The sequence below is a fragment of the Formica exsecta genome, unplaced genomic scaffold, assembly GCF_003651465.1.
Source record: "Formica exsecta isolate Colony F162 unplaced genomic scaffold, ASM365146v1 scaffold120, whole genome shotgun sequence".
NCBI lineage: Eukaryota > Metazoa > Arthropoda > Insecta > Hymenoptera > Formicidae > Formica > Formica exsecta.
The window spans coordinates 2,750,295-2,766,689 of record NW_021848537.1 but is presented as its reverse complement, the minus strand read 5'-3'; the positions used below and the strand labels follow the sequence as shown (position 1 = coordinate 2,766,689).

At 29.8% G+C, this 16,395-nt stretch overlaps 2 protein-coding genes across 2 annotated transcripts in view; one reads left to right on the top strand and one right to left on the bottom strand.

The window, feature by feature from the left end:
* The first annotated feature begins 610 nt into the window (after positions 1-610).
* LOC115242435 (ankyrin repeat domain-containing protein 13C-like) lies at positions 611-13,415 on the top strand. Its single transcript, XM_029818728.1, has 11 exons — positions 611-1,417; positions 1,567-1,608; positions 1,863-1,967; positions 2,324-2,455; positions 3,665-3,876; positions 4,123-4,254; positions 4,441-4,602; positions 4,707-5,107; positions 10,754-10,866; positions 12,262-12,484; positions 12,953-13,415. Exons 1-11 carry the CDS (start codon positions 1,291-1,293, stop codon positions 13,323-13,325), a joined length of 2,022 nt encoding a protein of 673 aa, XP_029674588.1. The 5' UTR covers positions 611-1,290; the 3' UTR covers positions 13,326-13,415.
* A 698-nt stretch (positions 13,416-14,113) lies between these two features.
* The window catches only part of LOC115243149 (collagen alpha-2(IV) chain-like), a 20,375-nt gene continuing 18,093 nt past the window's right edge, over positions 14,114-16,395 (bottom strand). The window contains exon 14 of the mRNA XM_029819902.1: positions 14,114-16,229. Within this exon, the coding sequence (XP_029675762.1) occupies positions 14,851-16,229 (1,379 nt within the window). The 3' untranslated portion in view covers positions 14,114-14,850. The remainder of the gene's footprint in view (positions 16,230-16,395) is intronic.

Genomic DNA, 16,395 nt, shown 5'->3' with positions numbered 1-16,395 from the left:
CTTAAAAGATAATAATAAGCAACAAATAACATCATAGAGAATTTATTTTATTAAATTATAATACGTAATATATATAATGCAGGATAGATTTTTTTTCCGTGTATCAGAATGAAATGGTGCAACATTGAAAGAAGTAATTTCTCGCGTAAAAGTAAGTTGAAAATGCAAAATAAAATTTTTTTATATAAAATTTTGTTTTCGAGAGTATTAACTTTGACATTTGAATAATTAATTCGAAAGAAAAATATTTGTTTTTTTTCAAAGAATACATTTATGCCTCACCTTATATTCCTATTCCTGAATCCATTAAATAATTTTGCATACTGGAACTGCATACTGGGACAAGGTTTTCCAGATAATTATGGGGATTCTAAACTGAAACGACTTTCGCGTTTTGTCGGTAATTTTGGATCCCCTTAAATTAATCAGGTTAAATTATATTAATAAATTAATCCTCGTATAAAGAAAGTAATGAAAGAAAGAAAGAAGAGAGAGAAAGAGAGAGCCCCGAGTCAAGCCCTGTCAAAAGTCATGTCAAAAGTTTAATCAATTCATTTTTCGAGAAATTTCCTGATCGATCGATTTTTTAGAAAGATACAATGATCAAGAGTCAATGTCGCTATCTCTCTCGAATGGCATTTAATATATGTACACAATTCAGCGGTAAACATGCTCGTTCAATCTTCAATCGTACTAATTTACGAACATACTTCTTGAGACAATTAGCAGTGATTAACAGCATACCGATGATGGTGCACACTTGCGTAAAAACAAATACAAGTTTCATGGTAAATCGCAGCAAAAATCCCATATCATCCACCGTCTATTGTCCATTCCTGCAAATTAGCATTGCCTTGCCTTGAGTAAGGTTAACGTCTCATAGCGAGAGCAGTCGGGTCTCGGCACACATATATATGTGCATACATACGTACATACATATACGCGTATGGATTTTGGGCAAGTGTGCGGATGCAATGGTGAATAATAAGAGTTCCGCAGAAATTCATTTTTGAGTGATAAAACGACGTTATTTAACATCAGAGAAGGTCAATAGAGGTGTATAAAGTTTAAGTAAGAGAGAGAGTTGCGAGAGTTATGTAAGTATCGTGTAACAACACTGAGTCGCAAATTTGACAGAAAATGAAACATGTGCTCTGATGTTTATAACATCACGTCAATATGATGATTTATGATGATACGCTTTAACGTCACACGTGGAACGTGTTGCGATGTAAAACGCCGCGCCTTGCGTTTAACTCGCCTACCGTTGTAACGCATGACAGATCTCAAATGCCGATGATCATGGCGCAGGAGGAAGGTGAGAAGTACCCGATTCACAGATGTATATTTCAAGGCAGCATCAAGACACTGAGTTCCTTAATTAGAACACACGATATTGCTGAAAAGGATAAACAAGGTGTGACATTGTAATACAATTGCATTCCACAATATACTTCGTATAGTTCTCGTTGATATCTAGTACACGAGAAAAATTAAAATAATTAGATTCTGAAGTAAGAAATGTAGTACATTTTTATATTTATCTCTGTGCGTTCTCTGTTGCAGGGAACACACCTTTGCATTTAGCTGTGATGTTAGGAAGGAAAGGTATGGAAATCTTTATACATTTTATTTCGCTATACACATATTAGTATGTAAACCGCATCAAAATTAACATTTAATCAGATATCAGAAATATGACACGTTACAAGTTAATTATGCAATAATTATGCATAATTGATCAAGCAATTAGATTTTTTTATCTAGATGTTTTGTTTGAGAGAACTAATGCCATGAAATATTAAAAATGTTTCAAATCGATAACTAGAGGGAATCAACTTATATTTTGTTTTATATTATAGAATGTGTTCAATTATTGCTTGCACATGGTGCACCCGTAAAAGTGAAGAATCTAGCTGGCTGGAGTCCACTGGCTGAAGCAATCAGTTACGGAGATAGGCAAACCAGTTCGTATAATATAACAATTTAATATATATGCCACTTATTTTTGTGATTCATATACAAAATGTTAAAAAGAAAATCGTAAAACTTTGAATTTTCTTTTCATTCTGCATACTTTATTATATGTAACAAATCATATGTCAGTATTTTTATTAATAAGTTGATAAGAATTTTATATTAAAAGCAGATTGCTTAAGTAAATTGGAGACAAACATTTTAATATTGAGAGATATGAAATGCTAATTTTTTAGTTTCTGAGTTATAATAATAATTGAAAAATTATTTAATCAAAATGATATACACTATGTATTATTATCTAATTATAATATGTAAAATCAGAGTTGTAATATTTTCTTTATAGTATCATCTTTAGTGCGCAAATTGAAGCAACAAACAAGGGAGCAGATGGAAGAAAGGAGGCCGAATTTAGTTGCCGCCTTACATCAAATGGGCGATTTTTATATGGAATTAAAATGGGATTTTCAAAGCTGGGGTAAGCTTCTCATGCGCTGCTTTATGTCTCTAATTACTTAATTATTTTCGTTGCAGAATTATATTGATTAGCATGCACCTGGAAAAGTGGAAAGCAATAATCAGAATGTTTGCTTCCATGAATATGGCATCCCAATTTTTTCTTAGCATTTTCGTCATAATATTACGTGTTTTTACTTTCATGTAAATAATTTTCTCGAATTAACACTGAGAGAACTGAAATAATTGAACTGAATAATTTGTTTCTCTTTGTATTTTCCACAAAAAGATCTATGTTAACTTATAACTGTATAAATATTTGATGTTTCTTTTTTCAACATAACATGTATGTGGAAATGTCCTAAAAGTTCTTAATTTTATTCAAATTCGAAATTGTAAATAATTATTACTCATTTTTAATTCCTTTTTTTTTTTACCAAAAGTCAAAGACACTGTTCTACCCTTTTCAAAGAAATTCGGACAATTGAATTTTTTGCCAGAGAAGACTTTCTTACTATTATTTTTATTATTAACAACTGATTCAGTAGAAACCGACATCTCGTAATATATTTATTTTAAAATTGCATGAATTTTTACTATTTCATGTTTATGAATTTTTTAATATTTTTCTTTATCTTATATGAATATCTTAAATAATTAATTCAACAGTTATAACAGTATTATAATAAGGCTCTGATACGCCTCTATCTCTTGTATTAAAAGATGAGGTAAGTGCATAATTTATAAAGCACATTTCAACTTTTCATACAGATACCATAGAGTTTTTTTTACAAATTTAAAAAGATTGCTGTAATTAACCAAGTATAATATATAAAAACTAAAATTTTATATAAATTATACATTTTATAAAATTATATATAATTTAAAAGATATTTCTCTTTATAAACCTTTAATATTTTCAATAAATATTTTATTTTTAATGGTGTTATACATATCAATTGTGTACATATGTACAGTTATATTTAAAATGTAACAAAATTTATGTTGTCTACTAAGGGTTAAATATAAAATCATGTTTAAAATAGAGCAAATAGACAAATGAAGGATATTCTTCATTCTTGTACCAAGTCTGTTGATTTATCAAAAAATAAATTTCAATTACTTTATTCCCACTTTTTCAGGTGCATCATATATGTCATCTTTTCTTAGCTATATAAATATAATTTTATATGTACGTTTCTCTCGTCGACGAACGATAAATTCCTTTCAGTACCATTAGTTTCGAGAGTGTTGCCGTCGGATATATGTAAGATCCATAAAAGCGGGGCTTCGATTCGAATGGACACGACTCTTGTAGACTTTAACGACATGAGATGGGAAAGGGGAGACATATCTTTCATCTTCAATGGTGACCAAAAACCCGGCCATTCGTTGACTGTCCTCGACAATAAAGCCAAACTTTTCCAAAGAGTGAGACATAAGGTTAACATACTTACACATATATAGTGGGGTAAAATACATTATATATAATGAACTTCATTCTGTATAACTTCTGAAAACATTAAAATTTTGATAAATGTTCTTAGTATACATAACGTTAGCAATAAATCTGATTGTCCTTTTACACATATATTAAAATAGAAATCCCACGATAGAGAAAAATGGAATCTAGATGACTATTTTATCTTATTTATTATTAATGCAATGTTCTTTTGTAATATATTTTAGGAAACGGAACTCGAGATAGAGGATGAAGTTGATATTCTTATGTCTAGTGATATTATGGCAGCACAAATGTCTACCAAAGGTATCACGTTTTCTAGAGCACAGACAGGATGGATTTTTAGAGAAGACAAAAGAGTAAGTATACACACATATTCATAATTATATTAGTACTGATAATAGGATAAAAAACAATTTATACAGAGTAAAATCAACTTATATTTTCTTAAGCTTGAGTCAATTATGATATTTTACACTCAAAATTGGCTCAAGAATGGTATAGCATGAAGAAAAAATAATATTGAAATAAATATTTAAAATTAGGAAATGGTAGGCGCCTTTCATGCTGATTTCTATCAAATCAATGGCATGGTACTGGAAAGTAGAAAACGTCGCGAACATTTAAGTGAGGAGGATCTCCAAAAAAATAAAGCTATTATGGAGTCTCTTACCAAGGGTAGTTCTCAAGGCTTTAAAAATGGCGAGGTGAGATATCAATTAAAATGTAAAATGTGAAGCTTTAAAAGCTTTATAGCTTCCTTAAATAATTGATGTAGTAATAAATTGTATAATTAATTTTATTTACTCAGCCTCCTCTAAGAAGAGCATCGTTGAATCCGCCGCCAGAATCGAACATCACGTGGGATGAATATATCGTTGCACCGCCCGGTCAGTGTCCGCTTCTAGGAAGAAATCTTGTTTATAAGGAAAGTAGTAAATCTTTCAAAGCCACTGTGGCGATGAGTCCGGATTTTCCCCTCACCGTCGACATGTTACTTAATGTTTTGGAAGTAATCACGCCGTTTAAGCATCTAAGCAAGTTACGACAATTTGTACTTATGAAGTTGCCCCCTGGATTTCCAGTTAAGATCGACATACCGATTTTGCCTACGGTCACTGCTAAAATAACTTTTCAAGAGTTCGCCTTTCGAAATGACATAGATCCAGAGTTGTTTCAAGTGCCATCCGACTACTTCGAAGATCCAATGAGGTAAATTTACTTTCGATAAAATATAGATTGCATACTTTATTGTTACAGTCGTGCTCCTATATTAGTCATTTCCGGAATGTTGGATTTGCGAGTGATATTTTTTTTTGTTTTTTGCTTTCGGGCTCCAATGTATTAATTGTATGGTCACATGTCAAATAGTGAAAAAGTAGTACACCGGGAAGTAATAACTATTAGAGAATCCGAAAGTAACAGGAGAAGAGGTGCCGACAATATAAGGGTTCGACTGTACGTGTAAAAAAATGTATAAAATCGGCAATAAAAATTTTTTTTTGAATTTGGACATTTTTCAAGAGTAAATAATAAATTATATGTCAAATGTTTCGCACTACATTACTTTAAATCTGAAATACAATAATACATTTCAGAGATTACGATGCGTACATGATTATGATGATGGTTCTTCATAACGCATCATGTGTTTGAAGATAAACTTCAAAATAAAAGTGTTCTATTATCAATTTGCAAATTTTTGTTGTTTTAATAAATTTTTTGTCTCGTTAACAAATTATTTTAATATTTATTTTTTGTCTAATTATGTTAACTTATTAAAGAATAAAAATTCATATCAGTATTTGCACAAAACAGATGTTGCAAATATTTATTTAAATAATAAATCATTTAACACTAATATATTTTTATAATTTATTTTTCTCTAACAACTGCATGTTCTATATAAACAATTTCATTAATTTTTTTGTTTCTAAACATGGGTGATATATTATATGAAATAATTTTTTAATGAAACCCGCGCATTTAAAAATAGAGCAAGCAAGCAGGATTGGTGATAGTTGTATCTATCTTCATGTCTGCAAATATTTCGTCGAGTCTTTTAAATCAAGCTTTACATTAAATATATATTTAAAAATTTCTTTGTAATTGATGCACGATTTATCATTTTATGTATAACATACTCGTTTAAGTGTTTTTTATATCATTTGCAGAGCACATTTACATCATACATAACATTCTTACTAATTATTAGCAATCGCTTTGCAGATTTCCAGACTTATGACGCTTCGACATCCTAATATTAATCGAGGCCACCTTAGTTGGAGTCTGTTTTCTTCTGTGCTTGGGGACAATCTGGCTTTCGAGATTTGGGCCAGTCTGGAAAGCATCTACTCACGCCATTGTGTGTCGTTCATTGAGTAACTTATCATTGTAATTTAATCACACACCTAACAGCGAATAGTGTCGAATATTTATGGAACATTCAATATATGGAATTAAAGCTAGGAGAGAGATAAATCCGTGCACTAAAATCAGATAAACTTGCATTTATAGTGCGCGCATAATCTTTTACTATCTAAACTTAATCACAATATTTGTCTAACTTAATTTATAAAGATAAATATCAATTCCATATATCGTGTTGCAATCGGTAGGTATATACTGCGTGCTATATATAAGGATAATTTATTTTTTTTAAATACCATGTTAAAAATTCTCTTATTCTTTTTTAATATATTTGAAAATTAAATTAGTTAAATGAAAATTAAGTTTCTTTTGCACGAGAAAAGTTTTTTTGATTCATTTTTCCTGTTATTGCATTTATATATTGGATTATAATGTTATAAATGAAATATTTATATATTATTTATTTTTGCGCAATGTATACATAAGTTATTTCTTATTAATAACAATAATGAAAAGAAAAACAAATTAATTTCAATGTATAGTGAAAAAAATATATTTATATGATTTTTTGTTTATAATTCAATATGATTGCAATGATGGATCAGGAAATAATAATTAAACAAAGCGAATTAGAGATAATGAATGGTATTGCTGTATTAGTATTCTGCACTTTTCGCAAATTATCTATCTCCTCCAAACAGAATGAAGATAATTGTTCACATTTATTTCTTCGCTATTCTTACGAGCAATATGTATTTTTACTATTGGAATTTCATAAATATTATAGCATTCGATCGGCCATGTAAAAGAATGTTAGCCTATAATATATAATTCAGTATTACAAGTTCACACTTATGTAGTTTATATTGTAGCAATTGTAATACTTCTCTTTTAGTACAAAAACACTGTTTTTAAACGAAACTTGCACCAGCTTTTTATTCTTGCACAAATCAGTGCATAAAGCCATCTTCAAAATAACGATAATAACGGTTTGTATACTCGTATTGCATTCAATACTAAACGTTATTTATTTATGTAACTGTAGATGTTGTAGTTATTCAAAGTATTGAAAAACAATATCTACAAACTTCATCTACAGATTCTATTATCAAACTGATTTTTTCTTTTCTAGCGAAAATTTGATTGTATGCCATCTTTTTTACAATTTTTTTTTAAATTTTTAAATATCTTGGTATTTAAGTATTACATAAAAATTCTATAGAAGTAAATAATTTGAGTCCACTTGAAAATATATAAAAAAATAAAAAAATTTGGTACCTGTTTGGTACATTTGTGAAGCTTTTTTACGTTTTTCGCTTTTAATATAATTCCGAAGTTTGTACATACAGATTTTCAACACTTTGTATATATGTCGCGTTATGTGTAAATAAGAGCTTACTGGATGATATATTGTTTGAAGAATGTGAAAGTATAAGTTCGAATCAAACTTCCTCGCTATTGAATAATTCTTAATCACAATAAGACCTAACTCGATAAAACTTTTGTGAAGAGTGTGGATTTTTCAGTGAATAATAGATAAATTTCCCAATGAACACAATCTTCTTTGTCTATTACTATATAAATTTTGTTACCTTTTTGTTCAGTTTATATATAATTAAATTAAATTAATTATATATTTTATAAAATTAAATATAGAATTTTAAACGTATTAAATTTTTGTTATACAAATTTAAATAAAGAACATGTTTAAATGCGATGCGTGGGATACGTTACGCATGTTACTTCGCGACATGCGATTCTCGTTAATCGTCATGTAATCCGAGCACGGTCATCCCTTGAAGTAAATCGCGACGTCACGCGTCACACGATCTTGGACTACTTACGGCCAATTTGCACGGCTTTGTCGACTGACGCAGCCGAAACTGAAGAATAGTGTGTACGTATATTTATTTATTTATTTTGAAAACAAGGAAACGCCCCATGGGTGCTAATTCTTATGCGAACATGTTTCATCGTTCACCTTCCTTTGCATCGTATCGTCTTTAATTTTGTTTTATTTTAATTGCATGTGTAATAAAAGATTAATATCAATTGTAATATGTAAAAATTTAAAAAATATATAAAATGCCAAATTGCATATAAAAAGATTACATAACTTATACTATTGTATGTGTTTAACTTATCGCTTTCTCGTTTGATCTCGGAATAAACGAGTGATATTAGTAAATAATATTAAACTCGCATCTTTAGTTTTTGACAAACAGAAACATGCTGAGAATTGTGATATATGTTTTATTCTTAAATAAAATATATCAAAACGAAAAATTGTGAATAATGAAATTGAGATTTAAAGTAAATATAATTATGAAAGAATTGTGTGAAGCCATTTTGTGATATTCTCTTGATTGTGCAAAGTTTGTTCTATACCAAGAGTATATATTTACAATACGGAATTAGGGTGGACACATCGGTGCTGATAAAGATTACAGAAAGAGAGAGTCTGTTGTCTTTCAGATTATTACGAAAGTTCCGGTCTTTTGCATTTACGACATGTATGCGTTCTTTGCGTAAGACTGATATTTCTAAAAAAATTACGATGTGTAATCAATAATTTATAGAATTAAGACATTAAAACTCGTAAAATGATAAGCTCCACTCTTGAAATTAGTATAAATAAAATTCCATATAGGAATTGAAGAGCGTGAAGAAGAGATTAAAAGAGAGCGTAAAAAAAGAAAGAATTAAACATTTTAGTATAGGAACTCTTCTTCTCTCTCTCTCTCTCTGTGTTTTGTCGGAACTTAGATGTATCTTGGTACTGAAGGCTTAATGAAGAGAAACTAACTCTTTGCAAGCATACAAGAAACGTAACGATATGACTGCGAACCTATAATGTCATGACTATGTATAGAAACAGTTACATAAGATTGTATTTACAGAAGAGAAAAAAAGGGAAAAACATTTTTTTTTTGGTCATATTATATCATAATATATACAGAATCCACGCACGCACACACACAATTTAGGGATAATTTTCTTTGAATAATTTGTGTGTGGAATTGATTTTGTCCACAAATCCGAAATCATATGTCTAGTTTTTCTCACACTTTAATATTCGATATCAAATATAAATAATTAAGCATTACATTTAAAATTCCGTTCAAATAAAGTCGAGTTGGAATTAAATGAATGTATATCTTTGAATAACATCTTTGAATATCTCTTTGAATAACATTTATTGAGAGATTTACTAACTTGTGATATCTCATTTAATACCATTCAATATTTAAAAAAATAAAATAATAAACATAAAGAAAGAAAGTGATGCATGCAGCTTTTTGTTACAAAAACATAATCCAGTCTCAATGTGGACTTATCTATAAATTTTCGAAGAATCTTTAATAATATATAACAATATTATAAAAACACCAAACTGAGTTCCTGACGTATAAAATGATGGGAACACATAGCAGAATAATTTCCTTAGAAACAAAACTGTTGTTGCAAAATGCTCTTATATTTAAATCTATGTGTCAGCATTTGCAAGATACTTACATAATATCCCATACCTCAGAGAGAGAGACTGGTATATGCATGTGTGTATATTTGAACGGAAGGAAATGTAAAGCAAAGATAGTTTCCACATCTTCGGGCGTGTCGCACCGATTCTTGTCGATGTCCTTGTCATCGCGGCTCTTAAGAGCGACCTAAGCTCAAACAACCGAGACCACCTTGAAATATGAGGAGGGGTATCTTGACGTGTTAGAGGATAGGATATATATAGGTTTTGCATGCAGGTGCGAGAGTAGATCATATCTGTTCGTGTATCGAACACTGTGTTTCTCCGAAAAATGCAAGTAGTGACAACAGCAATATGAAATTGTTTCTTGCTGTAAGTAAAAATTAATAAATTATTAAATATTTTTCCGCGAATCTGATTATACTTATACATTAAATCTTTCTCGCTGCATTTTTTTACAGTTTCCGCATTTAAGAGTAAATAAAGAGTGATTTGAAGTTAAGTTGGCGAACAAACTAAATTGACATTAAACTCCAATTTGGAGGCTTTTATTTCTTATTTAATATCACAGATTTTTGTGTATTGTTTATTTTGTTGCGCACAATTTCTTTATTTTGAGCATTAAATATTTTGATAACCACGAATTAAATTTCTGTCTATTCTAATTTGTAAAATTTCATTAATTTTTATAAAATTCTAATTCCAAATTACTTCTTTTAGTTAAAAAAATATTTACTTGTGTTATTAAAAGATAATTTAAATAGAAATTAATAACAAGCTAAACAATATCAATATTAACACAGAGAATGTACTTAAACATCAAAATATATTTTTTCATATTTGGAAATATGTCATTTTTTAGATTAAAATTTGTTGTTTCCTAAAAAGCGAGATCAAAATTATATTATTATACCATATACAACACCACGTACTTATGTATATGTAATATATTAAACATGTTTTACACAGATATCGACCATAAGCGGTTTAGTTGCATTATGCCATAGTGCGACTGAATCTCCGGAATCAAAATTATTCCCAAAATTAAACGATGCACAACGTGTATATGCGAGTAATGCAGATAACCAGGGAGATTTGACTACATCTGCGAGCGATCGAAGTAAGAGTAGCAATATTTTATTTCGATTTGTAGCATTTATTATTATTGATATATTTATTCATATCCTTTTAATATATGGTTTACGCGAATAAAAAAAGAATAATCCTATCTTGGGTAAACAATTAAACGCGGAATGTAATTCAAGGAGATCACTGACGCATGATTCCGAATTAGCTTTTTTGATATGACAATTTAATAGCTACTTTGTTGCATAACGTATAATACAAGCAATACCGTTCCATTTGTGACATTAATTATTCTCTAATTTTTAAAGCATCGAGTTAAAAAATTGCGTTACATATTTTTAAGAATCTTGTAAAATGGATTATTTTTATATAGAGAAGTATGTTATATATATATATATATATTGGTTAAAGCAATGCTTCGAAGCATCTCTAGATAGAGAGAGAGAGTATGTGTCGTTATATATATATATATATATATATATATATATATATATTTAGAAATGCACACATATATACACGCACATATATACGCTAAAATTATTTTCTTTGAAATCCCATGAATCATGTGTTATGTCTTCGCGAGAGGAAAGGCCTTCAAACAGTTCGGTATATTAGCATCTTATTATCACAAGTGTCGTTTTTTTTTCTTTTTGTAATGGGAAGCGCCCGATACTCGAAGTCAGAGCGTGAGAACGGTAGTGACACACTTACAGATGATATATACCAATTACTCATAGCACTACTACATTATATCACGTCGGAATAGATGAATCGATTATTACACCTATCGCCACTCGTAATCTTATTCCGCATTTTACGCGGAATAGGAAATTCACTTTATTACATGTCTGCTTCTCTGCGATTATTATCTCGCTCTATAATAGTTATACCATTAATAACAGCAGTTAACATATAAACGATAATGATTCATTTTCTAAATAAACAAATTTCAATTATAAACAATTAATACACGATATAATATATAATATACAACAGAAATATCAAAGTGGATTTTTAAGATGTAAATTTTTGTTATTAATTATATACAATATATCTTTTCTAAGCAATTATTTATATATATAATGTAAATTCCCCGAAAAAATGAGGGATCAAATCAGATCAAAATCAGATCAAATTAGATCAAATTATATCTGATCAGACCTATTTTTATATCCAATTTGATTTAAGTTGATCTGATTTGATCATGATTTAAAAAATATACACAGAATTTATTAATACAATAAAAACATATATAAGTGTATAATTTGAAACATTAGTTTTTTTTTCATTAGTATCTTCATAAATTTTGTTAATTTTTTTCTGGGTAGCCCTACTTTTGATAATAATTTTCCAAAATAATAATTTCCATAACATAGATTGCTCGACATATAATTTATTAATATATTAATATAAAAAATAATTATATTAGCATTTCATATAACCAAAGATTATGGATCAATCGGATATCCTGGAGGATATCCTGGAGGATATCCTGGAGGATATCCCGGAGGGTATCCTGGGTATTCATATGGCACTACTCCAGGAATTATTGGATCTGTTTATCCTGGAACTTCATATCGCGGTAGCAGCCTAATTCCAGGATATAATAGGGGTTATCAATATCCAGGTCTCATCGGCACCAGTAATATCGGGTAAGATTTGCAAATGACCTTTCCGATATATTGCGTATTATATTCTTTACATTCTTTTACATTTTGTTTTATTATTATATTTGCTCAGATTTGATTAAAGTGCATACAACATTTTAATGTTAAATACTTTATCCATTTAAATACAGTTAGAATATTATATATTTATATGTAAGATTTAAAGAGTATTAATAGAGTAAATTTAATGTGTTTATTTAGATTCATACTCGAATTTTTAGTACAAGTTTTTCTTTTAATCCAAAATATAAAATATATAGAAAAGTAAGTAAATAAAGGAGAGAAAAAAATGAAGAAAAAAAAAGAAAAAAGAAAGATAAAAAAAATATAAATAAAATAATAATAGAAAAACATAAAAAATTTCATACATTCTTCCTTGCATATTTACATGACGTATTTGATTGTGAGTAATAATAAATTATACAAAGAAAAATAAGTCTTTTTTTGTGGCAGATATGGATATTACGGTAACGTAGGAAATTATCCTGGATACAGCGGCTACGGCGGATATGGAGGGTCCGGCTATAGCGGCTATGGTGGTTATGGCGGCTATGGTGGCTATGGCGGATATGGTGGTTATGGGGATTTTATCAGGGGATCTATTCCTGGAGGTTACGGAGGTTACGGAAGTTATGGTGCCGGAGGTTACGAGGACGGTTATTTAGGATATGGACGTGGTGGTTACGGTCGTTATGATGGATACGATACTTCTAATTATGGAAGCGGATATGGTTCGACATATGCAGCAAGAAGTCCTTACAGTTATCGTGGTGGTAATTATGGCACTTCCCTCGGTAATCCAACTGGTTATCGTGGTTATTCTTAAACATGACTCTATACACATATGTTTTTTTTATAACTTTCACACAATATCTTTACAAATTAATACGTAATGTCTATTGCTAATTTTTATCAACATGAAAATGTATAATTTTACAATCTAAAACAGATACGAGCTATGTAATAAAATAAAAAAATCTTATATTTATATACATAACACAACAATATTATATATATTTTTATCTATATTTATAATATTTATATCTTTTATTTTTCGTATATATGTGCATTTATATTATTCCTCATCTATTCCTTCATTCCGTTATTATAAGTCTTTATTTTAATATTGTTAATATTCATAATATTCCTGAAGCTCATAACACATTTGGTAAAGTAAGCAGAGCTAATGTATTTGTTTGTATAGTTTTTTAGATTTATTTTATGATAATTTTATGCTATTTAGTTGACATATATTTTCTTATGTTGAATTGTAAATTCGGCAGTTTTTAAAGTATAAGATACATATTGATAGGAATAAACTATATATATGGATTAATCATATATTTCTTTCATTGATTAAATGCAGCATAAATTATATTATTTAATTTATGCCATCTGTCCATTCATCCAATTATTACAAATATTATAAAGCGTCCAAGATTGAAATAACAAACAAAGTAAATAAATTTCTATATATTTTATTATATAAATCTATATATCGTTTTTAAGAGTACTATAATCTAAGTCTGATGTGCTTTATTTTATATACTATTTAATTTCACTTATATATCTCAGAAAATCTATAACCTAAATAAAATCAAATATAAAACTATGCGATATAAAAATTTGTGTATTCCTATCATATATAAGTTATAATAATAAATATTAGGATATTGGTAGATGTCGGAACGCGAGATTGGAAGTGGCGTCTACAAAAGACCTTAATAGGTTTAAATCAAATTAAATATTAAATGAATAACCACAAGCAACGATCTAATAGAAATGTCGTAATTTCTATTGATTTTTAAATGAGAGTGTTATTTTTTGTAGATCATATAAATAACATACAAGATAGCATATTTAGAAATAGTAAAATAATAAAGCAATATCTAAAAGATTCAAAAGAAAGATATTGTTAGATTATATTTATAATTTGTAATATTTTTTTATGCTTTGTATTTAAAGTGAGTCTTACAACTTCTAAATCTATGTTCAGTTTTTTTTAATTTTAATTTGTTGGATTGAGACTTTAATATTGAACAGATAATTATCTGTTTGTTTGTATCTTATGTGAACAAAGAGTTAAATGCATCTACAAATGGGATTAACAATGCTAAAAAAAATTGACAATTAAAAATTCACTTTTGCTCTAAATTCTTCATGTATTCTACCAGCTTTGGTTATTCCGACAAGTAATTATAAGTATCTCTAATTGGCCATCCATCAGCTAATCAGCTGGCGGACAGGCAATGCCAATATCCTATATTTATTTATATTTTCCAGAAGAGTATATAAGCTCTCTTTCCTCAAAATATATAATCGCGATTTAAAAGCAATAAATTACTCCTTTCTTATTCTTCTGTTTTTCTGCCTCTACTCTTCCTTGGTTCGGCGTTGCTCTTCACTGGAACATTCAAAAAGCCAAGATTGGCTTGACTTAACGCCTGTTTCAGATAATCGATATTGCCAAGTTGGCTTACATCGAGCGTTTTTATTCCAAAATTACCGTCTTGTGTGCCACATGCGTCGCATGCATATGGAACGGGGGTAACGGATGGGAACATGACTTTCATCTTATTGCTATCCATTTCATCACCGGGACAGTATGGTACAAAGATAACAGGAATGAATCCGAGCTGACCAATGACAGGAATGGGAGTCGTGCCGGCTGATGTGTTTGTATTATTATTTGACTCGATTAAATAACAAGGACATGCTTGCGGGTCTGGCCCTATAGGTAACGAAAAGGGCTTAACATTGATGGAGCTGGGTGGCTGAACCCCAATAGCGTCGAGGCCGGGATTCGCTTGAAATGACTGTTCAAAACGTGCATTTACCTGTCCTCCCGCAACACTGAAGGGCCCATCCGACTGAAAAGATAGATTAGGAATTGATTTGTTATCCACATCGGTAGAATTATTGTACTGTTCGTTCACATTGAACACACTCTCTTGTCGCCCAGATTTACTTGATCGACCTTTGGAAGATATCTGTTGCAAGTTATGAGGCGAAGAGAATACTGACTTCTGATATTGATCTTGATCGTGCACAGAAAATTGGTTGAAATCATTCTTTAATGGTTTCTTTACTTTTCTCAACCCAAATTGGGTAGTATAATCATAAGGTTGTGAAGTCAACTTGAGTGAATCTATGTTTTGATAGTCTTCGCCGTTGTATTGCAATGATGGCGATGTCGGGCTAGTTTGCAAAAGTGAGTTGATCTCATCTGCATTGTGAATGGTCTCTTCTTTTTCATAGATTGATGGTATGAATTTGGTTTCATATTGTGGTTTGTACTCTTCATGGCTTGTATATAATGGCGAATTAACGTTTGTCAAATGAGATAACTTTGTCAATTCATTATCTTTTACAGCATTGCCTGTGTATGAAGAATCAATCTTATTTCTGGAATAATATTTCGTAACAGGATTATAATTGTCAGTATCAAGTGGATAAATTTTAGGATATTGATTTCTTATTGGTCCTGTGTATGAAGGTCTACTTGTTGCTTTTACTCTAGGTATATATCCTGGATCACCAGGCCAGGGTCCATCAGGACCAGGTGACCCAGTTGGCCATGGACCATCAGGTCCATTAGGTCCATCTCCTCCTTCACCACCTACACTACCGATACCTCCTACACCGCCAATTGAGCCGTCAGGTCCTTCTGGACCATTTGGACCTTCCGGATATCCTGGATAACCGGGATAAGAAGGATAACCTGGATAAACTGTAAAAAAACAACATAACACAAATAAATCATTAATCACCTATGCAACTGCGTATCTTATTGCAGTTGTAAAAAACCTATATAAAACATATGAGCAAATCTACTAATGTTATATATATATATATATATATATATATATATATATATATATATATATATATACATA